We start from the raw sequence: 26,833 nt of genomic DNA, 5'->3' as shown, positions 1-26,833 counted from the left end.
AGAAAAACAAAACTTTTACTTCAAAATGACAACCAAAGCGCTCTGGCTCCTCTGCTTTGTCATTAGATCGTCTTGCAGCTCGGCGGCCGGTAAGTTCCTTCCACACAGCGGGGCTGGGCACACATCTGTCTGCGGTGTTAGGGGAGGTTAAAGGCATTTGCACAAATTCTCACCAAAGCAGCCCACTCTCCAGGCAAGTTGTAGCACTAATAACGTAAAGGCTGAGGAAAGAAACGGGTTGGGAATGTGAACTGTAGGAGCTGCTTTGTTGGGGTCAGAAAGAACGAGCAGCACCTGCCCGAAGCAGGCAGGCAGCTGGTGCTGTGCATCCATCCTACCTGCACTGGTCTGCAGGTGAAGTTTGCCTTCCTTCTGCATGTGGGATTTCTCCATTCTCGTGTGGTTGTGCCCTTTTACTCTCTTTCTCTGCGCTGATAAATTCTAGGTGTAGAATTTATCCCCAGGAGCAAGCTGTCATGAACAAACGTATATCTTATTTCTGCAACTAAAGATGATCTATTCCATAAGGAAGGAGAAGTCCAGGAACTGATGATGGTGCAGTTGTATTTCTTTGGTTGCAAGAGGTGCACAAGAACACGCTGGTGTAGCAGAACAAGGCTCAGCGTCCTGAACAGATGGAGTAGGGGAAAATGAACCATTTCTCATTACAGCCCATGACTGAGAGGGCTCAATAAACTGACAGAAAAGTGCATTTATAAAAGCCAAATCTAAAACACCTGTTCAGAGCACACAGCTTCACATGGGAACAGCTCCATAACACCCTTGCCTATTACTTTCCTTAGCTTGGACTTCTTCCACCCTTTTCTTCATGGGCATTCTTTTGACTTTACATGTGGCCAGCCCAAATATCAGGGAATCTTTCCCATGACAGCAGCTGGTGAGAGCAGAGGGGGAGAAATGGCAAGGTCAGCAGCTGAGAGTCAGTTATGGAAGATAAACCAGGATGTTGTTCATCTGCGTAAGTCAAATATCTCTTTTCACATAAGGAGTCAGGATCAGCCTCCTACACAGTGCTGACCACAGAGCGAACACCCAGACAGCGGCTGTGTGTGGGTGAACTGCTCTAAAACCCTACACTGGCCAACTAAAGGGAGGGCCCAAGCACAGGGAGAGAGAACTGCAAGAGGCAATTTCTCTCTTCCCAGCATAAAAGAAAAGTCTCTTGCTTTGTGAGCTCCGAGCAATCAAGGTGAAATATAAACTAAGCTCTAGGTAACTGTCCAGCTTGCACAAACAGTGCCATTAAGCCTGTCCCTTTGTCACTGCAGTCCCAGACGCTTCCTGTCTTTTTCAGCTCTTGTCCTCTCAGCTTAAGAAAAGGCTTGAAATAATTGTTACTCAGCAGCAATAGCCTAGCTACCAGACTAGGTCTTCTTGGACTCCCATACAACTCTGTAGTGCAAAAGTCAGAGATCCAAAACTGTGGATAAAGATCTTTTCAGTAGCGTTCAAAGCCGAAAGCTGCTGAAAAGTCCAGATGACATTGTCAATAAGGCATCCCATGGATGGGAAAACCAAATAGTTCTGCTGTCATGGTCTTTTAAATAAGCATCCCAAATGGCAATGTGAATTTTGTTTCCTCAGATGCTCCCTGGAGATTCAGGCTTTTGAGAAAAGGGTTTGTTTATAAGTCATGTTTTTAATTTACAACAATAATAAAGTAAAAATGCAAATCTCCTGTGTTTTGCTCACAGCTGCGTTCTCTGTATCAGGCCTTCTGTGGCTGAATACAGACAAATGAAGAGCTCTTTTTTATCAGTTGAACTGAGAGTTATACCATCATGCACTCGAAGGCCTCATTTATGGAGCAGACACTCCAATCTGCCAGGTACTTCCCATTCACATGGCATGGAATAATAAACAATTTTGACTTGCTCTCTCTCTCTTTTTTTTTTTTTTTTAATGTAGGATCCCTGCCCTGCGCTGAGAAAGCCAGCCAGTCTCTCAGCAAATATGGGTATAACTCAGCAGATGCTACACCTGGCCAAGCCAAACTGCCAGCCTGGGCCACCACTAGAGAGGATCCCACCGAACACCAATTTCTGTCTCCCACCAACCTGCAGCATCCAAAACCTCCTGAAATCACCTCTCTGTCTTCAGACAAAAAGAAACGAACCCAGTCTTCTACAGAAAACAGCACAGGGCTGAGGAAACACCTCCTGCAGTACGGAGGGACCCTGCCTCTGGAACCTGCAAGCGAGGGGCCTTCTCCCACCTCCTTTGACTTGAATCAGGCAAACAGAAAGCAGGCGGACAGGCGGCTGGCTGAGGCTGCTAACAGCGTGTCAGCTCATTTCCAGCACACAGCATCTTCCTATCATAAGATCACATCCTTACTGGGGGCTCATCCTTTTCTAGACTCTGGAACAGCAGAGTCAGCTGATCCTAACGTGCTGGATCATTTCAACCGACCAGGCAAGATAAACCCCTATAAAAGCACTGAACTGTTGAAAATGATCAGCAAACCCTCCTGGGTCACCAACCGCCAGCCACCCAGCTTGCCATACCATTTCAGCATGCTGAAGAAAGGTAAGGGAGGGGACTGCTCCAGTAAGGGACACTGTGAGCTTTCCAAAGGTTGGGTGCCATAATTTGAATAAAATATCCCAGAAGGGCACATTGCTGTCCCTCAGTCTCTGTGCCTGTTCTAGGTGCTGACATGGAGAAGGCATGTCTGACCGAGTGCAGGAAAGAGAGAGATGAAGCGGAGGCCTACTGCACGAGTGAATTTGGTAAGCTGTCTTCCATGAGCCACACAAAGCCAAAGCCATCTTTGTTGATGTATTCCTTGACACTTCACTTCTGCTTTTAGGGAACTACTTCACTACATATATTAAGTAATCATTAAGTGCATTAAAGGGAGCCATCACAGCTATTTGTAAGAGTACTGTGACGATAGTACCAAGTCTTACATTACTCCTTCTCTGTCTGGGACCAGTGCTCTTTTTCCCCGTTTCCTCTACTTTCCACTCCAGGACAGAAGACAGAGCTCTTGTTACTGATCTACGGAATTGAAGACCAACAGTTTTCAATACTCTGACATTAAACATTGTGGCTGTATAGCAGCCCACACTACCTAGAACAAGTTTGTGATCTGGGGGGTAAAGATGCAAACAAAAATAAATAGTAACCCAAACAGCATGCTCTCTGTATAGAGGATTCTTCATAATGTTCCTTAGAATTCATGTCTTCAGTCCCTGCATCCAAGCTGATATAGCTGAAGATGTCAGAAAATAACTTGGTAATTTTGTACTGAAGAGCATTTTCTGACTGAAATCTTTCCTTACACTTATGACGTCAAATAGCAACTTTTTCCCACAGTATTTTAAGAGATGAGCAAAATACATGCCTACTGGTAGCAGATGTTTCCATTTGCAGAATATAAACACGTTATAAGACATCTGTTTTCTCTAAATGGAGAAGTCAGGAAGTGCTTTCTACAAATGTTATGTATTTTTATTATTATTTGTTTTACAACTCTCACGCATTCCTGTCAAACATAGGCCTTACAGTGACACAACCTTTGGACCTTTCAGCCTTTCACAAATAGCAATCTCCTCCAAGTCTTACACTGAAGAAGCCAGGTACAAAAAAAGACATCCGCCAAGTTCCATTGCTGTGATCATAGAGAGCATTTCTCAATTCTCTATGTTTACAGCCATAGAGCGAATCAAAGTTCTCAGTGATGCAGGTAGAATGCCAGTTACAGAAGTTCTTAACACCTGACATAGTTGTTGTTTTCCAATTCCACTACTTATTAAAACTAGAAATTGAGTAGATAGCATGAAGAAACTGTCTGATAGCATGACATTGCCTTCTTGGTGCCCTTGCTGCTTGATGTGACGAGGGCCTTTCCTTTCAAATCCAAAGTGGCTTATTAGTAGGTTAGCTTTGGACCACACCGTGGTGTTTAAAACTTGTAAGCTATACTTTGTCAAGTAAGCATTTTGAATATTGAGGTGAGGAACAATTCTAAAACCATCGCTTTATTTTGAACCTTTTTATAAACTTCACTTAGATCTCAGAGCTGTAAAGAACAGAAATGTTAGTAAGTCATCCGATGTCATAATTCAAAGTAACTGCTACCTTCAGTCCTGCCAATTACTGCACCAAATAATTTCTGTGCTGGTATTTACACTATTTTAAATGAGTCTTCACATTTACCTTGAGTTGCCACTATGATATATAATCTGATGCTTCTTTTCTCTTGCCCTTAAAACAGCAGTGAATGGAATTGTTTATAACACGGAAAGACTGGGGAGTGGAGTCCACTTGATTACACTTTTGGTAAACAGTGATGGACTATACAAGATGAGCCGCCTGTATATTACTCCTGATGGCTTCTTCTTCCGAGTTCACATTCTAGTTGTGGATTCTTTCAACTGCAGCAAACCATGTCCAGACTTCAAACTTGGTAAATAGTTCCAGCTAAATGCACTCTACTGTTCCTCCTGCATGCAGTGCAATTTTATTTTGCCTCTGTTCAAAAGGCTCATCCTGGGTTGTGTTATTTTGGGGGAAAAAAAAAAAAAAGTGCTTAAACTGGAGGGTTCTTTCTACCCCACTTCTGCAACTTGATAAGAGACCCACCTGCATGAAGAAATCTGGTAGCAGTACAGCCCTTCAACTTTATCCAGTTCCGAGATGATTGCAAGGGTTTCCAGGATTGCTTAAACAAAATTAAGCAGGAGCATAAGCTCTTTGTAAATAGTCTAGTTTCCCTTCTAAATGCAGATTTATCAAATATCAGTATTTCCCCACTAAACCTAGCTGCAGTACAACAGAACAATTAATTCACATGCAAGTACAACCTCCAAGTCCCAGGATGTATTTTGCTAGGGTCTAACTTTTTATCTATTCTAGATCTATTGTCCTTACTGTGAGTGCAGTGAATGAATCAATGTTTTCTTCGTAACACAGAAATCTCATTTCCCTTGCAGGCAGCAGATACATTGTGATGGGTCAGATCTACCACAAGAGAAGACAGATCCCTGCAAACCTAGTGCAGTTCCTGCGTGGGCACCTGAGGCCAGGGGACGGCTTGCTTGCAAGCAGCAGCAGCTATGTGAAGAGATTCAACAGGAAAACGGACCGCAAAGTGCAAGGGGCTCGCACTAAATGCAGATAAGGCTTCATAAGCTCCTCCTGTAACGCAGGCAGCAGTAGAATTTACCTACCAGAATAAACATTGTGATTTAGCAACAGTGGGAGGTAGTTCTACTGATGCCTGAAACTGATTGTGATAGCACTTGCATTTGTGCTGTAGCAAACACTAGCTGAATGTTCTGACTAGCTACCTATAACATAGCACAAAAGTCCATCTACAGTAACTGGTCATAAACTTGCTCTAGCTGTTTTCAGAGCCACAGGCTATTGCCTCCTCTGCTATAACGTACCACTGATAATCTGTAGTGACTGTAAAGTGAAATTCTGAAGACATGGTTCTTAGGTACACAAGAAGTAACTGTACTTCCAAGCCCTTCACCTCAAACAAACCTTAGAGGATGTCAAATCTATAGAGAATGTCAGTTGCGTTTTCACTCAGCTCTTAAGTATTATATACATTTGATGAAAAAGAAACCAACAAAACTAAGTATCTTTCATATTATGTTGGTCTCCTCAAATACACTCCTTTAGACAGAATTGAGTTTTCATATAAAGCTTATAAAGTAGTGTATTCATATACTTGAATAATTAACAACTAACTGAAAGCAAATCAAGTAACTACACAACACAAATGCCCAATTAGGCTTACAAATTATGGCAGAAGTTCATGCCAAGGAATGCAAACTGAGTGTGCAATTGCAAGCACATTTTGTATGCCTGGCTACCTTGTCAGTTCCTTAAAAGTTCAGCTTTAGAACTCTGTACTGAACGTTATCTTCCCATGAGAATTATCAAATTTGCACTTGCACATCAGAAGATTTATTCTGAATCAAAGACACAACATTTTAGTACCATTAAGTGGTGGAGATTTAAGAATTCAATTACACAAACATTTTGCAAAGGGGATCTCTTAATGTTTACTGCTCCAACAGTCAGTATTCACAAATTCTAAGTCTTTACAATAAATCAATAAAGTGTTCACAGGGTTCTCAGTTCACTGTTTTTCTGGGTTTCAAAAGATCAAAAAAGATTATGTCAGGAGTATTAAATGGGAGCATCTCCTTGCTGGAAGGTTCACCTGGTGATTTTAAGACAGTTCAAATCTGCCTACTTCAAACAATGGAGTAGAAAAATAACTGCTAACTACTATTGTTATTAAGACAAAATATTCTTGCCAAAGCAGTTGCTCTGACAGTATTTGCAAATATCCCTACAAATAAGCCACTAGAATCTTAACGGCAACAAAAAGTTTATTTTTTTCTTTTCTTTTTGGCAATTCTACCTCAGATAAATCTGCAGCTTGGTTTAGAGTCACTGAGAAGCTATGGAGCAGAGGATGTGGGATAAGTCGCATGTATGAGATACTTCTTGGTCTGAAATAGGAAACAAAATACCATCAGTGAACATCCTACATTTTAGGACCCAGAAAACTGTTAGTATTGGACATAAACTCACCAGTAGTTCGTGTTCATCTAAAATATACCATCTCACTTCTGCAGTGTGAAAGAGGTCACACAGAGCATAGCGTACATAGGTGGAATTTTCCCAAGACTTAATTAAGAGGGCTCTTGATTTGGCAAAACCATTCCTGGCAATGATTCTAAGGGTGGGGTAGGGGAAGGAAGGAGGAAGGGTTTCATGTGCATCTCAAGTTTCTTCATTTCTATTTTCAAATGCAGCCCAGGGACTAATGAGCAAGTCCCAGACCAATCATCTGCCTAGAATAGCAACTACGCACCCATCCCCACCTCCAAGACATCACTGTAATCTAAAGCAGGCAAAGCACGGGTGCAAAAACACAACCAAGATGGGATATGGCCACAGATGTTATCTCAGAAGAGATAGCAATATACCAGTGCCAATGACATCCAAATCCAAAGTAAAAGGCCAGCAACCAACACAGCCTCTACTGCTACCTCAGGTACAAGTGCTGCTCTAGAAGCCAGCCCGAAGAGCAGTGGATTCTGTTCTCCCTGTTTGCATTACAAGGTCATCTTCTTTCCCCTTTCCTTCTCGGAAGGTATTCCTTAAAATATTATCGCAGCAGCCAAGCAACAAACCACTGCATTTCACAGCCCAACTGAAATACAGCTGGAGAGAAGCATAACTACTGTTTTCTCTTCTTACCAGGCCTTCACATGCTACAGGATTGAAGAAAAACATTCTGAATCATGTGGAATTCCAAAATGTAGCACTTACCATTAAAAAAACCCACAGCATTAACCACACTGAAAAGATGATGTCACTTAGATGCAATAGTTGCTATTCTAAGTTAGATATCTCACAATAGATCATTTTGTTTCCCCCCCAGAACACACATTCCTAGGTCATAGGAAATCGATTGAAAGTTGTCTGAGAAACAAAAATCAAGCCAGAATGATTCACATTATCAAAATCTATGTTACAATACATGACCATTTTGAAACACGCTACTATTTATAAAAAACTTAAAAGGAAGATGACTGAACAGAGATCACAGATCTTAGGAACTTACCACACTTTTAAGAAGGTGGGAATTAATTACTTTTACAAGACTGCTTTTATCCAGAAACACCATTTAACCATAAGTATCACCTCTAATAAATCAAGAAAAATGCCTCACTGCACTCACTGGCAACTGAAAAACTCAAGAAGGCTTTCAGCAAGATGAAATCATGTGCACGGATTATTTCCCTGATGAAACTGATTCACTAGCAGTTAGACCTAATCTGGAAAAGCCAAGACCTATGTACCACAACATTATCAATGGTTTCATTAGAAACACCACCAAATCAATGTCAAGCACGTTATTTTATTTGTCTAGGATGATGCGTCTGTTAAGGTACAAAAAAGTACTCTTCAATTTGCCACAAGTTTTTAAAAACATAGCAATCTATTGCCTACAGGTAGGAAAGTTTTAAATGTCATATAGTACAGAAATATTACGAAGTTTTGATGAAATGCAAGGTATGTCAAAACACTGTTAGAAGCCGTGATTTTTTCCTTTCTGCATTAAAAACACAATGCATACAATATGCAGCATTTTTATCTTAAATGTCAAGGACAACATAACCTAAATGCAACTACTCTTCTTTAACTTCAAGAAGCGTAAATGGATAACTGTTTTCACACTGAGCAATTAATTGTCACATATAGGTTAAATGACAACATTTGCATGTACAAAAAAACATGGGTTTTATTAGATAAAATTATCCCAGAAGTATCTGTACACCTGAGCCTGTGAGTATAAGAAAGTGTGGTCAGTAGCAACATCTTTAAGAAAAAAACAACAAAGAAGGTTCTTGCATAGCAAGGTGTGAGGTTAAACCCAGAAGGAGCTTATTCATACATCAGGGAAATCCCAGCTCACTGAACAGAAGTTAACTGTGAATTAGTGCAAAAGCTTAAGTCAAATGGTTGGAGAGCTGCATATAAATCATGGCTCAGTAACTAGATATAGGAAATACGAGAAAGTCATTTATGCAGTATGCAAGAGAGAAAGAAAAAGAAACATCTGCAAATTGCATCTTCTTTTGACTATAACTTACTCTTCTTGCCAGCTACTCCTTATACAGGAAGCAACAAAGCCATCCAGAACGCCTCTCATAGACACACTTACACGTGGTACTTTACATTTCTAGGGTACTTGGCAAAATATCACTTAATTCAGCAGTGGGCAGTGACATTTCACCAAATACTTCCTACCACGTTATCCGTTACAGTAATTTTGGCACCACTGTAGGAATTTTATAACGGGATAACAGCTGCTTAAAAAAGAGAAGTTCTATACGCTACCTTTGGAGCCAAGTCAAGGCAGATCTCCTTTTCCACTTCCCTCCCCACTTACTCCAAATACCTCTGCTTTCCACCAGATCCCCAAAGCGTTACAAACATATCAGCGCACACTCAAGGACAAGTGTGGGGAGAACAATTATCTCCATTTATTTTGTTTCATATACATCCATATTTTGAATTTTAATACAAAAGAAAAAAATTAGAATCTGACAAATGTTTACAAACAAGATACCTTCAAATAGATTTTACTCGTTTCAGTCTGGTGTAGAGTAAATGACAAATTGTACTGTTATATTCAAGGCAACAGAGTCTGTAGTCCGTGACCACTTAGCCCAACCTTTATGCAAGCTTAATTGTTCTGGTTTGTTTTTAATCTACCATGAATGACAAACTCATCGTTGATTCCCAGTTCTGTGTGTGTGCACATGTGTACATAGCAGCTCCTTTCATAGAAAGAAAAGACATCTAGAGGTCTTCTTGTACTTTTACCTACAGGAATCATGTTAAGATACAGAATGGATTACATGTGACCGGGGCTGGATTTTATAAGAAAAAATAATTAGCTGACAAATGAGGGCAGCAATAAAAAAGCGTCTTTTTTGCAACAATAAATAAATACAGTCAAAGTTTTCTGTGTGGACTTTAAACCAGCTTCTTCACTGAAGAACAGACGTGGCATTTCCATGGAGTTAAACTTGACCCCATTTACTGTATCTTTTTATTTTCTTGCTCTTTCTCTCTCTCCTTCAACAAAACAAAGTTTTCCTGCTTCTGCCACAATAGTACAACAATTTGATCTTGACAAGAAAGTGGTGCTGCTGATTTTTATTTCTTTGTCCTTTGGACAAAATAAGCCAAGGATATAATTTGACTGTTGTGACCAATAAAAACGCAGTTTACATCGAGTCTTGTCAGGATAACCTGACTAAAAACATCTGGCTTCTTAATTAAAAATTTTCAACCAGATTCTTGCTCGTTTGTTAGGTTTACACGCAGAACTCTAAGAAGCTGTAGACTGCAGTTTGTTGTTATGGGACCTGCAGAGTACAGAAGAAAGTGAAGAATTAAGCATCCTTCATTTTGGGAAACACAGTTGCTGCAAGGTGTTGCCACAGGTAAATCACTAGGAGGGAATTACCATTGTGTTGCTTTATTTTTATTTTTATTTTTATTTTTATTTTTATTTTTGTCTTAACTTTTGCAAAAAAACCGCTTAATTTTCCCTGAATTTTATTCACATTTTCATGTCCCGTATACAAATATTTCACTGGTTGCCAAATACAGTGTCACTGGAATATTTCAAAATGCCTGAAGTCAGTTTTATTCTCATGTTTACATAACAGTAGTACATCAAAAGGAAAGGAAAAAGACTATTTATACAGGTGAATATTTATAATAAGGTGTATTCAGCTTAAATTTATTCAAGAAATCCTTGGATTAACTTAATAGAAAAAACTGAACCAGGCATATTAAAAATCACATCTTTGCTTATCACTATTCAGCAAAATTCTTCTTTGACATTCACAATTTTATTAGTGACTGAAAATAAAACAATGAAATACATGGCTTCTGAGATGAAATTTTCATTTCTCTCATTACAGTATCCCAGGAATGGGACAATTTATTTTTTTCCTGTTAATACATTTGCGTTTAACCAGCAGGATTGCTGGTAATAATAAAAATACTCATTGTTTACTTTTTAGACAAATGATCTGGATTTTTTAGGCCTATTTAATATTAATTGAATTGTACAATAAAAGAAATTTCTGATTCCAGTTAAAACAGTTCAGACTAAAGATATCACAATCTGCAAGAGAAGAAAGGACACAGATGGTATAAATGAAAAACAATAACAAATAAAACACAGCAATGAAATTAATGTGTAAGCAGTGGACGCTGGATAACCAGCAAATGCATGATGAAAGAAACATGAGTTGAGAACTACCTAATAAAAATTATTACTACAGTATTATATTGGGAAGGAAAAATGCTGGTCTAATCCATTTGGTCTCTCTCAACAATACTACTCCCATTGGATTAGAGCTTCCACAGCAGTAGGTATAAAGCAAAGTGTTCAATTTATTTGATTACCAATGAATTTAATCCTGCATTAATATCTTAGACTAGGAACCTTAGTTTTGACTATAACTTTGTTATAGTTAGATGGACAAATTTAACTATCACACACATACAGATTTCTGTATGATGCTGGAAAGCATTCAAGGTTTGTAATTCAGTTACAGTTAGCTCATGTTGGAGTACAGCAAGGATACAGATAGACAATAGAAAAATCCATAGCACAGTGGCCTATTCGTTTTCAGAAATGTCTACATTAGGGAAATACTCGTCAGTCTTTCTACAGAAAAACATTAGAAAACTTGATTTTAAATACTCAAATTTGAATTGTATTTAGTTTTTCATCTATCTTTATAGTATATTTATCTCTCTGATTGAAACAAGGTTAAGTTATAAAACAATTAGAGAAGCAAACTATTTTAAGTTCTTTCATTTAATTATGAGCTTCACAGAAGAACAGTCTCTTTTCAGCCTCTAAAAATGACTTGGTGCACAGTAGAACATAATTAAACACAGAACAGCACAGCGTATTCCTGCTTGAGAAATGACTCCCATTTAAGTTTTTTGCAACTATGACTTAGGGTCATTCAAGTTTTCTGTGGGCATTATACTAAACTTGTATACAACATCTCATTTTGAATGAGTATTACAAAGTAATCTAAAAAAAAAACCAAAACAACAAACCAAACATATTTAAGCCTTAACATTGATTGAAAATGACAGTTGGCTACTACAGAACAGTTTTTTTTTCCTTTCAAAGAAAAGCAGTTGTGCAAGTAAGCGCATGGACAAGCAAATCTTTGTATGAATTAAGCTTCTAAAAGCATTAAGGAGATTTTAGGGGACCCACAGAACATCTGTGATTAGGAACACTTTAGCTTACCTGCTTGCCTTAAATCCTTTTAGTTTCTGTACAAAGAATGATTCAAGAACTTCTGCACATTGGTAAAAAGGAGAGTCACTTGGATTGTAGTAACGACAGTTATCAAAAATTTTGGTCATATCTGCCACAAACTCTGTGACCTTTTTGTAGTAACGCTTCAGTATTCTTTCTTCCATGGTGGCAAGGTCTTTAAAAGAAAGCAGAGATTATTAAAGGGAAGCATTTTCATCTTCAACAGAAGTTAACGTTATCAGAGAGCAGGAAACAAAGCCTACAGAAGGTTAGCTGTATTTCCAGGAACTCAAGTTGTGACACAGTAACACCAGTAAACCTCCTTTAGAATAAGCACTTATGCATGAATGTGTCACGTGCAGCTGAATTAAAAAGCACAAGGTGATCTTACAGATGTTGGTTTCTTGCAGGAAGCTATTTACTATTCCTGAAGAAATTAAGAAAAAAAACACAACCAAAAGTGTGAAAAAATCTGGATTCTTGAACTTCACTTTCCTTATAGCCCTTACTGGGACTGATCCAGACATGTACATTTAATCTCTCAATACCTGAATTCATGACTTGCCTTAAGCAAATTTTCTAAATATGCCCTAATATGTGCATATTTATCACATGGGACAGATGAAAGATTTCAAGTGTACAAGGACACAAAATACTAGTGCTCCCGCTCCTACCAACTAGATACATTAATGAGACAGGAATGACAAAGCAGTAATTGTTATATTTTAATGCAAATGTAAATTAAAAACAATGTTTAACTGGAAAAACAATGACTTACCTTTGGAAAATGCCCCTGAAGTGCTTATTTTCAAACATCAGTTATGGAGAATGTGTGAACACATAGGTGGGCAGGATTACCTCGTGTATTTTAAAATATGCACATTTACTTGCAGTACTTACAAGCATAATAGGTAACGAACTTGATATTCCTAATCCCAAAACTACTTGCTCACCATGAGATTATTCTGAAACACTTACCCATTGGTTCTTTAATAACACCATAATAATCTGGTGCATCATTGGGATCTACTGGTTCTAAGAATGGCCAGGCCATCTTGTGAGCCTGTCAGGAAAACAACAGGTAATTAACAACAAAAAAATGGCAGTCTTTAGTAGATACTTTCACTAAGTTGCAGAGATACGCTTGACATAAGTATTCCACAGTACAATAATGTCAGTTAAGTCGCAGCTGAGACGGTGGCAATTTGCACAGAATAAGGTCTTGTTCTAGATTGTTTTTTTTTAAAAAGGAAACAGCAACTGGAAGAGAAATCAGAACTCCAAGACTCATTAGATACCTGTTACAGAGCAGAGCATCCCACCCTGCTGCAGTTTGTGTTCTCACCTGTAAAGAGCGCAGCACTCTTCTTAACCCTTCGTAATCTTTATCGGTCAGCGGACTGAGTACAGTCATGGCATCTTCTGTGGACTGACATTGTGGACACACATACTCATCAATGAGATCAGCCTCACTTTGCAAAATGCCAACACACCGACCGTGATACCAGTTCTGACACCGGTCGCAGCCAATGTAAAATCTGCAAGATCCAAAAATACGTTAGTGACTACGTTTATTTCAATTAAAGATTACATTTAAAAACAGAAACCTGCATAAACCTGCAATCCCTTGCACACAAGATACCCAACACAAATACAACAGAATAGCACGTGACATTTTGGACTGACAAATTCTAATTACATTATTCAAACTGCTTTTGTATTTACAGACTAAATTACAGAACATTTCACAATTAATTACTGAATTTTCTGATAGAAACTATCAAGCATTCAAGGTTTCAAGATCAATCATCTGCTTTAGAGCTGAAAGGAACAGTGTAATGCCAGCAATATCTCCCAAGCAGTGTTCCCAAACAATTCAAGGTACATTTTCTGCAACTAGACTACAGCTGGGCTCCTATTTCACTCTGTACAAACATTTTTCATATGGAAGCATAAGTGTTGTAGTTGAATACTGAAGAGGGTATTTACGCCTCAAAACCTTACAAAAAGATGCCAATCACATATCCCCATACTAAAATTATGCTTTCTTTCCAGATCAGACTATAGCACAAAAAATCCACCGAATACCACATTTGACAATTACTGAAAATGAATTTGTATTACAAATGAATACAATATATGCAGAATAACTTTTTTCTTTGCAAGGAACAGGTAACCAAAGTCAGAGCAGTTTGCTACCTAGACATTAAATAAGAGGTTCTTATCAGAACTCACTGCGACTCATCATAAGGTGTTCTGCAGATACAGTACAATTCCTCACTGCTGCCCTCTTGTGCCCGTTTACAATCATTACAGATGTACACATCCATTTTCTTAGCCTCCTTTTCTGTGATGCCAACACATTCTCCATGATACCAGTTAGTACAAAGATCACAGCCAATATAGAACCTAAAAGTATTCACAATGAAAATGACAATGTAATTGTCATTTCAAATGGCATGGCACTTTTCCCTGCATTTCTCTCTGATGCACTTTCTTGCTGGCCTACTTTCTTCAACTTTCTCGTTTTCTCTGCTTCCTAGCATTCTATCCTTACAAGCTAACATCTCATGCTGCAGCTATGCTGTTGATAAGGTCACTTGGGTCAATTTTAAATTGACAGTTCATTGAAATGCACATCAATATGTAACCAGACCTTGACAAAACCGGTCTAAAAACACATCTCCAATGGGCGTGCGAAAATTTGTAAAAGGCACAAAAAGACAAGGCCAAAGGAAAAGATATACATTTTCAAAATTGTAGCTCAAAAGCTACTTAAACATTACTTTAAGATTTGAAAATGTAGGTCTCAGTTAATTTAAAAAACAAAAGCAAAGCGCAAACACCAGCTAGGAGTTACAAGTATACTACAAGGAACATGCATACCAGCCATGTGTACGATACATATTGGTATAACATGACACAAAAAAACTGAGTCAGGACATGGCTGTCATAATTTCAATTTAGGGCGTGGGGGAGGCAGGCTGAAAAACAGAGATTCAGCTACTCAGTACTGCAGTAAATTGGTAGGTCGATCATTTTTCAGAGAACAGTATCTACTCTCAGACAGCTACGTGACAGAACCAGATGTGGTATGACACAACGTGAAGGGAACCAGATACAGAATCATGTGAATGGGACCTTGCACAGAATGATGTGACAAAACTCTAAAATATTATGCAAGGATGTTTGACATTTTGTGTATGGATACCTCAGAACACACCTATGACTCATGGAAACCAACCAGATGGGCGAAGTTACACATTCATTCTCTCTGCCTAAGCAAAAGCAAGCTGACCCTGAGGATCTTCCTAAATCTTAGAGACCACCAACCACCTGCACTATGTTGCTTTATCAGTTTCTGCAGCCCTACCTAATTCATCAGCCTTCGGCCAACCTCTCAGTACAAACCAGCAGCAGGACAGCAACTAGCCAATGCTCCATGAAATGAACACCCCTGCCTTCCTGGGTGTTTGCTCCATTTACTCCAAACCTACCTTTCCATTTTCAGTCAGTCAAATCCTAAAAATGGCACAAACCAACCTTCCATCAACAACAGATCAACGCAGCTCCTTCTAATAGCTGTCAGCAACAACTTAGTCGTGGTCTTTTTCCTCAAAGGGGATCAGACCTAGCTGCTCCTACCTGGAGCCAGAAGCTAAAGTGAAACTCACCACCAAAATGTTAAACAGGCTTCACATTATGCTTTAACAAATTAGCTGGAATAAAGTAGGAATCTTAGAATGATGTCCTTGTTGACCACCCTCCATACAATTTACATAGAACCTACAACCCTGGTGTGAAACCAGTGAGAACTAAATGTAAGAGCCTAGCAATAGAATAAGTAATACATAGAATTACCTTGGTGGACTTACTAAATCCTAATGAGTATAGGGCATTTGAAACACATCTCAAACAATCTTTTCAGATTCACCTCTATCTTCTTTAAAGCAGAGAAGAGACACCAGTACAGAGGAGCATCTGATGCCTACATGTGTATATATACACATACATATAAACAATGTTTACCAGGAAGCTCTTTTAAAAGTTGCCTAATTGCTTTCCAAATAGTGGAATCATAATTAGCTCAATGGTACAGTCATCGTTTTTAGGAACATAACATTCAGAATTGTCAAGAAGCAGAACAGCAGAATTGAATCATATTGCTCAGGGCACTGATCACTTAGTAACATCTCACTACCTCAATTCTACGTATTTAAGCACAATTATTGATTCAGGACACCAAAATTCACACTACGACCATATTTTTTATCAACTTACACAAATGCCCACTGAAATAAAATGAAAACCAAATCCTTTTGCTCACAGAATTTGTTCATCCCATCTTACTTTTGTGACAGTTCTACTGCTGACTAACAACAGCAGTGCTCATACAGACCAGCACTCAGCGTCGCAAGAGGAGAGCAGGTCTCCTCCACCTAGGTTTTCTGTCATTCAGGGAACTTAATACAGTATTCTTATTGAGATAGAAAGGTACAAATGCCTTAGAAATGGTAGCGAATTACATACAGGACACTGGGAGTCTGCAGTTTACAAAGAGATGCTAGCACAGATAGCCTACAATTTCCCACACTGATGTAATACTGCAGTGGTCAGAACTACTGAGCACCTAAGATTAATAAAAAAAACAACCCAAAGACCTCAACTGAATTTAGTAATATTCATTAAAAAAAAAAAAAAAAGAGGCTAGAAGGAACTGCAGGAGATCCTCTAGTCCTGATCCCAAGTTTGAAATGAGAAACCATTCCCACAATGAAAACACTGCTCCATCTCTATGGTTCACCTCTGTTATCAGTATCGAAAGCACAACCAAATGGCATCAATTAATACTTTTTGGTATCATCACTCATTAAGCAGATAAAATACTCACATGGAACTGGTCTGAAGTCGAATTTCTTTTACACACATATCTATCAGACAGCTATCAGATAGTAACTATTACTAAGGATGTTAATCACTTCTAGCTTCAGCAGAAACGCTTAACACTGTTCCCTACCATCCACAAAATCTTCCACTCCAGCATTTAATAACGTTCTTTGCAAGGTTTGTATATAGCATTTCCTTTATAACAGAAATATTTTTCCTTGTCCATGGCAAGAAACAAACCATAGGGAACTGCAGTTTTCACTTTGTCAAATGCTCACGCGCTTAATTTTTGATCAAGCTTGGAACATACATTAATATACAAAAATGATTCCAAACAAAAACATTCTCCAAAGTGAAGTGCAGTCAAGTAACGTGGAAGCTCCTTTACTGGCTAGCAATTAAAAAAAAATAAAATAATTTATTGGAAGATGGTATCAAAGCTAGTTCTAAAGAGCATCAGCCACCTGTCCAGTTCACAAGAAACTGCTCACACCAAACTGTCACTTGCTTCCGAGGCAGAGGCAAACGGCAAAAAGAAAGAATAACAGAGCGGAGAAAAAAAAAGAAATGTGCATGTGAGACAGAAAGATCATACAATGGAAACATGCAAACAAGTAGAAATAAGTTACGTACATTAATAGATAAATCAAGTATGTTAAAAGTTTTGTAACTGCTAGTGAAAAAGAGACTTCATTCTCTACATCTTACTGATCACTGCAGTAACACCTGATACTTCAGTTCTAGAGCTGCCTTACCACTGCTAGCTAACTACTAAACCTACATCTAACAATGCACATCAAAAACCAATGGCGTTCACTACTCACTTAGACTCATCGTAAGGCGTTTTACAGATGCAGTAAAGCTTTGTGTCCTTCTTTGTTTCCTTTGAGGTAGTAGAAATCATTTTCTTTTTCTTGGACTTGGAAGCTGACAAGTCTCTCTCCTCATCTCGCTTTCTCTTCTGGGAGGATATTGGCATTGGGACTGTGGTGGAGGAGGAGGAGGTGACGCTGGCTGTGTGGTGCTGTGGCGGTGATGGCAGTGCTGGTGGTGGTGGTGGTGGTGGGTGGGGTGGCAGTGGCAGCAGCTGCTGCAGCGGCAGCAGCAGCAGCAGCTGCCTGGGTCTTTTTCTTTTTCTTTCTTAATTTTAGTCAAGTCTCTCTTTAGCTCCTCCTGAAGTATATTAAATAAATAGAGAGGGAGGCTTCACATGGTTATTCCAGAACAAGTTTAAAACATAGACATATATCCCCAAGAGTAATCGAAAGAAAAATAATTCATGTCTTCCCAGGGTGCAAACTGTTAATGTGCACAACCTACAACGTTAAAGGACAGCACTCTTGGCACACTACGACCCGCTGGCTGCAATTTTACAAAAACTGTTTAAGGAAACAAGGTAGCTTCAGCACAGGTGAGAAACAAGAAGCTTGAAAAGGACATCCATTGGCTTTGCAGAGAGCCATGCACACAAAACCAGACCTGTACGTTTCTTTAAAAGCTCACTGAGAAAACAGAGCCATTAGAAGTTAATGCTGAAACATTGCCCCCAACTTAAAATCAAGCAAGTCTGAGAATAACTGTCCTTACCTGCACTTCAATTTGTAGTTCTTTGTCCAGAAGTGCTCTTTTTTTCAAGATTTCAGCTTTGAGCTGTTCTTTGTGCTTGAAAAGTAGAGCTGACAGCTTGGTAGCATTCTGTTTACTACGCTTCTGCTCCACACTCTCTTCTCGCTTTCGTTTCTTAGCTGCCTGCTTTTCCTCTTTATCTATCTTATCCAGAATATATTTCATCACTTGGTTGCATACAATCATTCTGGTGAAGAAATAAAGAAAAAATATATTGTGCTGAACTGCCTACCTATCTGCAGTTGAGAGAGCAGAACCATTTAGTTCTCCAGTCTCTGGAAGCTTCAAGCTAAATTATTATGTTTATTAAAATTAAATGGTAGATTTAGTAATGTATAGCTCCCACTCATTCTTTACTAGATCACCAATGGGAGATATCAAGTCATGAATTTAGTTAAAGAGGGCTGATATAAATTTCATTCAACCGATTCCTGCCTTTCCCCTGTAAAAATCCTAACAAAGTTTAGACTTCACAATGATCAGAGACATTTTTACTCGGCTCAGTTTCCACTGACCCACTGGAAAGAGCTGGATTTTGTTTACTTTGATGCAGGATGAAAGCCATGCAAGCTGGAAGCCTATAACTTGCTGAAAACTAATTCTTATCCTTCCCTGAGCACCAAGATTTTGTGCTTTGGCATAAGGATGACAAATACTTTTCAGTGTAAAGGACCGAATATAAATAAAACAGTTTTAAATTTCCTGACTGCTGGCAACAAATGATTATTCTTCCATGTTTGCCGTACATCCAACTACAATCCTCTTTCCCTGCTTACTTGTTCTGTATATTTCACTTATTTTGCTTTATTTTTCCAGAAGATAATAAATACACTTTGATTTCCCTTTCCATTCTATTTTAAGCTTCCTAGAAAACTAAATGCTTCTTGTTGCCAGAGTGACCGTGAAAAATAACTCACTGACATTTGATCCGAAATCAGACAAGATAGCTCTGGCTGGGAAAAGTAGCTGCTGCTACAGAAATCCAATTCAAAATACCAACTTGACTATCTGACATCATTCAATGAGGTGTATATGTTTACTTGTTCACTTTTTTTTAATCAAATTGTAAAAAAATTAGCATCTAGCTGTACCACTGTAATCAACAAAGCTTTTACTCTAACTTGATGATAAAAAGTTTATGAAAAACACTGTTTTCTTACTAGGTGACAACACACAGTTGTAGTTATCCAACTATAGCAACTATCTGAGATGATGTCAAGATAAACCCAAGATAACTGACAAGCACTCCAACTTTGTGTTTAGCAGCTCCAAGGAGGAAATCTCCTAGTTTGTTCAACAGTGCTACCTTCCAACTCTTCAGTTCCTTTTGTAGAGTGGAATGTATAATGCTGAAATGAGACTAAGTGATGTCAAGGGACAAAAAATGGAAATAAACAACCATAATAAAGGACTAAAAGACTAAAAGCAAGCTTTTCTGCAACAGAATCATTCATTCTCCATTCTCTTTAAGGATGGATTTACCTTCAGTTTAACAATTATGGCCAGCTCCAGACACATGCATGCAGCATCTGATTTAAAACATATTATCAAACTAAAAACAGGAATATACAGGTTTGAGTTAGAATTCTCACCAATTACTTTCATGTGCTACTTTAACCAATTTTAAAATAGCAATTTCTCTTCAAGCAGGTGTTTATAAACTGGTTTTATTATACATATTAAATGATGTTATAAATATAAAAGTTCCAATCTAAAGATAGACCGTGATGCATATTCACCTCTGATTTTCTTCCCTCTCAGTTGGAGTCAGTGTCTTCTTTTGTTTCAAGTGCTCTATGACAGCATTCTGTTTCATAACCACCTGCAGAACAACAGAGAACCCAAAACAAAATATGAAAACTTTAGCTGGTATTTCACAATACTACTGGGAGAACCAGGACATTTCCTAAGTTAGAAGAAAAAAAGTAGAATTTATTTCAGTAAGTGAAAAAATGGAATTGATTTTTTATCAGGGCAGCACTTGATTAAAGTAATTATTTAAAATTTGAAGTATTTTAAAATGAAATTAAAAATTGACACCTCCTCCACTTCCCAGACAGAGTAGGATATTTTGTTTATGCACAGTTTAAACCTAGGGACTAAACATATGTTGACAGTATTTCTTCAGTGATGGTACTTTAATTTAAGAAAAAAAAAGTAAGAAAGAAGGTAAGATTCTATTATATAAATGTTGGTTTTGTTTGTTTGTTTTTAAAGCCCCGCAGCCATCCAACAGCATTACATTTCAGATACCTCTTTGAAACCTCAGTTCCTTATAGCAGGCAACAAAAGTACTGTACATGTGTTCTGAACATCAGCTCTCCTATCTATAACCTATCTTTCCTGAACTGAGAATAACGATATACTGTCCCAGCAGCTAGTGGTAAGCTGAATCAATGTGCCAAAAGACTGCAAAGATGGTACAACTGACTCAATGTGCTGAATTAATGTAGAATATTTAATTAAATTGCCAAAACCAATTGTCTGCTAGCTTTGAAATAATCAAATTAACTGCCTATCAAATGTATTAACATTATTAACAAGAACAGGCATTTAAAATGAAATTTCTTTCATTCATTAAATTTTTATTTTCTTCTGTTAACTTTACCTGTTTCTGGATAATGTCACTCTGATTAGAAGCCTGAAGGGTGTGCTCACGTTTAATTTCTATCTGTTGCTGCTTTTTCTTCTGTTGCTGCTCTCTGAGCTGCTGAACTCTCTGCAGCTGCTCCTGAACACTAGCTGCTTGAACTGTTACCACATTCTGAATCTGGTGAGCCTGTACTGGGCTACTTTGTTGAATCTGAATAGGTAACTGAAGCTTGATCTGCTGGGGTACACTGCCTTGTTGGGCTTGTATCTGAGCCACAACATGTGACTGAAGCTGAGAGAGAACTTGGACTTGTTGCTGAAGCTGAGGCACTGTAATAACTTTAGTTGGAGGCTGCTGAAGTTGCAGCTGAGGACGAGTTGGGGATTGCACAGGAACCTGATTTAAACTTTGAGTAGTTGCAAGGGTTGAGACCGAAGTCTGAACCTGAGGTTGTAATTGCTGCAGCTGAGGTTGAATTTGTATGGGAGCATGGGGCTGCATCTGAATCTGTTGTTGGGTTGTAGTCTGCACCTGAGCTGGTTGCTGAGGCTGGACTTGGGACTGGCCTTGTGGAAGGACTGCACTCTGCGGCTGACTCTGGACTTGTGTTGGAGATTGTCCTTGAGCCTGGGTCTGTGCTGGAGACTGCGCCGGAGATTTAGATGACTGTGCTTCAGGTGTGACTGGAGAGTCAAGAGATGTTGGAGTTTGAGATTCGGGCTGGGTCTGAGTTTCAGGCTGAAGTGGTGGCTGTGGTGCCTGTGGCTGGGTGGGGGACACAGGTTGAGCGCTCTGATTCTGTGCTTGAGGCTGGGCTTGCTGCTGACTCTGAGGCTGTGGCTGAACTGGCGGCTGCACTGATGTTGGCTGTGCCTGTAGAGCTTGCTTCTGCTCTGTAGCTGTGCAGAATTAAAATAAATTTCACTCACTTCAAATGACAAGTCTACGAGCTTTACCCAGTTGAGCCCTCTAGAATTACTGTAAAGCTCTATGAAGAAATTCAAAGTATTTCTAGGCTTATAATACATTTCCAATAAATTTACTTTTAAAAGATACTTTCTCCAATTATACTTTCTCCACACAAGAATTCCCATGCGAACTAAATTGAAACCTTTTTTTCTCTCGAATAGAATTAATGCTTACCTGAGGTTGAAGTAGAAGCTGTTGTTGTAGTTGTGCTAGCTGTAGTAGCAGCTGCTGGCAGTGGGGTGAAAAGGAATCTCTGAATTGTACCATTTGGCATAGCTGCTTGCATAAGTTGTTGTCCTGGACCAGGTATTACAGTCACTCCCTGAGGGATTAATTGTAGTTGACCGGTAGTTTGACCTTGTCCCTGAATTACCACTGTTAATCCTTGACTGCCACCCTGAAAAATATTAATATTGATGTATTAGTGCTACAATTTTTGGACAGACCTTGCTCAAAATCAGAATTACTGTAGTTTTGGATTTCAGAATTTAATACTTATATCATTTATTTCCTACATACCATTTTCCTAAAATACAAAAGCAACTCTGAATTAATGAAATAGTATAAAACTCCTTCAACAATGCTATCAACAGATAACTGAGCTGGAGTTAACAACAAATATTTTCATCCAAATACTGGCAAGAACCCTACCCAGAAAGACATTAAAATGGAACATCTCTGTTCCTAGAATTTACAAGCAACACCAGAGAACAGATATTTTCAGATGCTTCCTCAAAAATTCCAACCATTTTACATCAAAATTCTCTGCAGTGCAAAGGTTTCCTTAATGACTGGGAGATCCAACTCAACTCTGAGCTCCTATGACTGACTGATCAGTTTGTAACCTGTTGTAAATTTCTGTTGCTTAAGATGACACTTTGGACATTAGAGTTCCAGCTATCAGTAGCGTTATAGAAATAGTTTGGTTCCATAAATCAGATAAAATTTCAGCTCATGACATCACTCCATGTTGAGAAACAGAGAAAGCAGGGTATCATCATAACACCTAGATGTCTAACTCCACATGCTAGGAATCCACAGAACAGAATGGGGTCTCAAAATAAATAAATAAATAAATAAATAAATCTTAAGTCTTTTTCTACATAGAAAAAAATCTTACTTGGCCACAAGCAGCCTGTACATTACAAACACCTACTTATTCTATAAACATTGAAAAGAATACCTATTGTGGAAACATGTAGAAGCCTATTTTTACACTATGCATAATTCTAAGTTTCTGTATTTCCCCACAGATCCTAAGAATTTGAGAAGCTCTAATGATTTTCTCCTCTCTCAGATCGAGAGACAGTTTTTCCTCTGAAATTCAGGACAATATGAATCAAAACTAAGTTTTCATACAACATCAGAAAATAAGGTAAAAACACATTCCAAAGGTCTAAGAAACTGGCCATAAAAATAATAACTATGTCCCACACTGCTGTTATTACAAAGATATTTTTCTATACTGCTAAATTTTCCTGATGCTAGTTATACTACTGGAGAATACTGTTGGAATAATGTGTGGAAGACACATTTAAAACTACATATGCTATTTAAGCTTCTTTCAGTCAGGTCATCCCAAATGAAGGCTGAAACATAACCAAGAACATAAGTTTACAAGAAGATGAACTACAAGTTTGAAATCAAAAGATTTGAGAATGTGTATCATAAGCACAAGCATATTTTCACACTCAGAGGCTATTTTTACCTGTCCTTGTGTTAGCTGTGTAAGTTGGGCCATGGTAAGTTTCACTTGTCCTTGCTGAGGACGAGGGGGCTGCGATGTGGTTTGTGGCTGTATTTGCTGAGGTGGTGTTCCAGGACTTGTTACAGTCTTCTGTCCAGAACTAGTAGAAGCTGTGCTGGTACTAGAAACTGCTGTTGAGACAGGTTGACCTCTGATTATCTGAGTCACTACCTGCTGCGACTGACCTGTAAGAGAATAATTTGTGATAAGAAAAAAGAAAAAGTTTCTAATATTTTAGTCATGTACACTATAAACCTTTGAATCATAACTTCTTGTAGAAATGTATTATCAAACAAGAGAAGCAAATACTGCAATTTGCACAGGAATTTCCATTATAAACCATTTTCCCATGTGGCTGATTGAAAAAGGTCTGTTAAATGTTTTTTATTTTTATTCAGTTCACATCTCTACAATCTCTACAAGGAACTTCAAACAGCTTTTTTAGCTTTTTTTATATAGAAGGATCTTGCAATATAAAGTTACTCTGAACATTTTTCTTAAAAAAAGAAAAGGCAATTTTAACTACTAGATTTCTACCAGCATGTTCAAAAGTCAAAAAAAGGCACTTGTTACAGGTCAAGCACTAAAATGACGTATTTTTGCATTGAAATGTATGGTACAGATAGTATTTATCTAGAAACAAACTACAGATTTCACATTGGAAATTTAAATATTAAAATGAACCTACTGGCTGGAAGAATACCTTGTTGCACCACTAGAGGTGTTCGAATGATGGTCTTCCCAAGTGCTGACTGCTGTAGTGGTGTTCGTATTACAGTCATACCAGGACGGAGTGGTGTCCCTTGCATCACCTACACAGACCAGAACAAAAAGGGTTTGTGAGCTTACAAACAAACACACACATCAAAACACAACACGAAAACACTGAGATATGCCCTTAAGTTGTTGGTTTGTTTTTTTTTCTTTTCAGTATAGCAAGAAATAGAAAGATCATATCCTTCTACAAAAGATGCAAGTGGATCCAGTATTTTTTCACTTGTGCTCCCACTGATAAGGCTTACAAGCATCTAAGCTATTAATTTTTCCAGACTGGAGAGAACCAATATAACCGCTGGGAACAAAGGATCCACTGACAATATTACTGAGATGAAGCAAAAACGTTGACAAGTGACTAGCTCAAAGTATATTTACCAACTAAGTTACAATAAGCGCACACCAAATTTTTGCTTTAGGCAATAAGAAAAACATCTTACTTGTGAAGTACTTGTAGTTCCTAAAGTCCCAGTGGTATTTGGCCTAATTGTTACAGTGGCTGTCCTTGGCTGGAATGAAGTAAATGTTTGACTTGCACCTGTTGTTGATGGAATGATGCCCAATACCTTTTGCTGAACTTGAACAACACCTAATTAAAGAAAAATTGAGAATTCATTAATGATATACTTGCTAGTAGAAGAACAAAATGCAACTCCAGGGTAGCTCTCAAAACAAGTCTTCAGGTTTCTAAAACAACTTTGCATCTTTTAATGCTTCTTGGGATAATCTTTGTCATATTGTAAAAAGCCAGCATTACACTTTGTCAACAGTCCAACTACATTTGAAGTTATGAGACAGGTATTTCAGAAAAGGTTAAGGAAAGAGTGAATCTTCATAAAGATCAGTATGGTAACTGCTAATCAGGCCTTGCATGACATGGTGCCACAAAATTAGTATTATGCAACCATTAAGTATAAGTTAATCTGACTCATTTAAAATGGAGGAGACCAATTTAAACCTTTCATCTACAAGCTCATGGTGCTAAAGAAAATGGGTAATGCTTTTCTTGTCACCTAAGAAATTTCAACACAAGACTGGTAACTTTCATGACTTGTTTAGACACTAAGTAAAATGGAGATTGAGAATCAAGTTTTTCTATTTAATATACATTCATGTATCTCCAAGTATTGAGCTCTCTTCTTGAGGCAAGAAGGAAAATGCTAACCTTAGTTTGGAGCCAAACTCTTGCTCAGTGAAGAGCAGATGCAGGCATAAATGTCTACGAACAACAGTGGATTTTTTTTCAGTTTCGTAGAAAATTATTTTGTTGATGTTTAATGTAGATTACGAGAAAAAGCATGCTTCATTCCACACAGTTTAAAGTAGAATAATTTACAGGCAAAACACTTGCATTTTTTCCCCCAGACACAAATACTCAATACAGGGAGAAAATGGTATACATTTGTTTCCCCCTTCAAGTAACAGTTTACTTCACTGGGAAAATAGTGTCAATGGAGAATTAAACAGCAAGCTGGAATACATTTTTTTAATTCGGTTCCCTTTCCCCTACCTCCTTGAGTTGATGGCACATTGACGGCAACAATCTTGCTGTTTGCAGGGAGTGGCAGCTTAGTTATCACTTTCCCTGCCATCGTTACTGGACTGCCTGAGATCTGGAAGGTCTGCCCTGTGCTGGCAATGGTTGTGGCTGAAGTAGCAGCTGTGCTAGTGGCTATTGAGGTACACAGAACAGTCAATTTTAGAGCAGAATAATTAGTCAAGAATATGACTATTTTCAAGTACGAAACAGCAAACTACAGGATTATTTTTACAATCTGTCATTCTTTCTTTGGTAAAGACATTTTTGGAAACAGCAAGTTACAGCACAGAATGCTTTAATCATCAACGATCACTGGTACAACAACTGTCAGTAATAAATGAGACAGGTCAGAAATAAAAACATCTAGGAAGTCTGAGCAAAGAAAGATTAGACAGCTATTATTTTAGAAGCACCCTGCTGACATGGCAGAGAGTTAAGAGCAATGATATGAAATGCAGCTATGCTATATTTTGGAGAAGATGGAAGTGTTGGATGTAGGTGGGATGTGTCCATAAATTCCTCCTAGTTAGATTTTCTTTCCAAGATAAACAATTACCTGTTGAAGATTGACCTTGTTTAACCCAAGTAGCAAAAGTCTGATGGAAATTCTTGTTCTGTTGGAATGTTACTGTAGCTGGAGAACCCACTTTTGTAGTAAGTACTACTTTGGTTCCAGTGGGAACTGGGCCCGCTAAAGGGCCTACCACAACTTTCTGTGGAGTTGAGACTGTACTTGTAGTGCTGCTGGCTGTAGTGACAGTGGCAGCCACACCCGCTACAGGTATCTGCTTCTGCTGTTCCAGTCGTTTCTACAGAATTCAGAAA

General features: G+C 38.4%; 2 protein-coding genes across 3 annotated transcripts in view; one reads left to right on the top strand and one right to left on the bottom strand.

The window, feature by feature from the left end:
• The first annotated feature begins 6 nt into the window (after positions 1 to 6).
• On the top strand, positions 7 to 6,108 carry C20H17orf58 (chromosome 20 C17orf58 homolog). 2 transcript variants are annotated; one of them, XM_010721514.3, is made up of 5 exons: positions 7 to 89; positions 1,930 to 2,550; positions 2,673 to 2,753; positions 4,244 to 4,435; positions 4,962 to 6,108. In XM_010721514.3, exons 1-5 carry the CDS (start codon positions 26 to 28, stop codon positions 5,147 to 5,149), a joined length of 1,146 nt encoding a protein of 381 aa, XP_010719816.1. In that variant the 5' UTR covers positions 7 to 25; the 3' UTR covers positions 5,150 to 6,108. The 2 variants fall into 2 exon arrangements, with proteins under 2 accessions (XP_010719816.1, XP_019477279.1); XM_019621734.2 differs by lacking the exon at positions 7 to 89 and adding an exon at positions 96 to 1,849.
• Positions 6,109 to 10,050: 3,942 nt separating this feature from the next.
• The window catches only part of BPTF (bromodomain PHD finger transcription factor), a 45,562-nt gene continuing 28,779 nt past the window's right edge, over positions 10,051 to 26,833 (bottom strand). The window contains 17 exon segments of the mRNA XM_019621615.1: positions 10,051 to 10,708; positions 11,861 to 12,047; positions 12,851 to 12,935; positions 13,218 to 13,410; positions 14,108 to 14,281; positions 17,584 to 17,826; positions 17,828 to 17,886; positions 17,888 to 17,932; positions 18,347 to 18,572; positions 20,125 to 20,207; positions 20,994 to 21,877; positions 22,122 to 22,344; positions 23,656 to 23,879; positions 24,383 to 24,506; positions 24,909 to 25,057; positions 25,979 to 26,140; positions 26,565 to 26,817. Of these exon segments, the coding sequence (XP_019477160.1) occupies positions 10,702 to 10,708; positions 11,861 to 12,047; positions 12,851 to 12,935; positions 13,218 to 13,410; positions 14,108 to 14,281; positions 17,584 to 17,826; positions 17,828 to 17,886; positions 17,888 to 17,932; positions 18,347 to 18,572; positions 20,125 to 20,207; positions 20,994 to 21,877; positions 22,122 to 22,344; positions 23,656 to 23,879; positions 24,383 to 24,506; positions 24,909 to 25,057; positions 25,979 to 26,140; positions 26,565 to 26,817 (3,321 nt within the window). The 3' untranslated portion in view covers positions 10,051 to 10,701.

Source organism: Meleagris gallopavo, chromosome 20 (assembly GCF_000146605.3).
Source record: "Meleagris gallopavo isolate NT-WF06-2002-E0010 breed Aviagen turkey brand Nicholas breeding stock chromosome 20, Turkey_5.1, whole genome shotgun sequence".
Lineage (NCBI taxonomy): Eukaryota > Metazoa > Chordata > Aves > Galliformes > Phasianidae > Meleagris > Meleagris gallopavo.
The sequence above is the reverse complement of the archived record's forward strand: the minus strand, read 5'-3'. Positions and strand labels throughout refer to the sequence as shown.

Bases quoted from the DNA above. Each gene is read 5' to 3' on its own strand.
- C20H17orf58 (XM_019621734.2), top strand. From the start codon at position 1,759: ATGAAGAGCTCTTTTTTATCAGTTGAACTGAGAGTTATACCATCATGC. The intron at 2,551-2,672 runs GTAAGGGAGGGG...TGCCTGTTCTAG, and splicing joins TTTCAGCATGCTGAAGAAAG to GTGCTGACATGGAGAAGGCA. The intron at 2,754-4,243 runs GTAAGCTGTCTT...CCCTTAAAACAG, and splicing joins CTACTGCACGAGTGAATTTG to CAGTGAATGGAATTGTTTAT.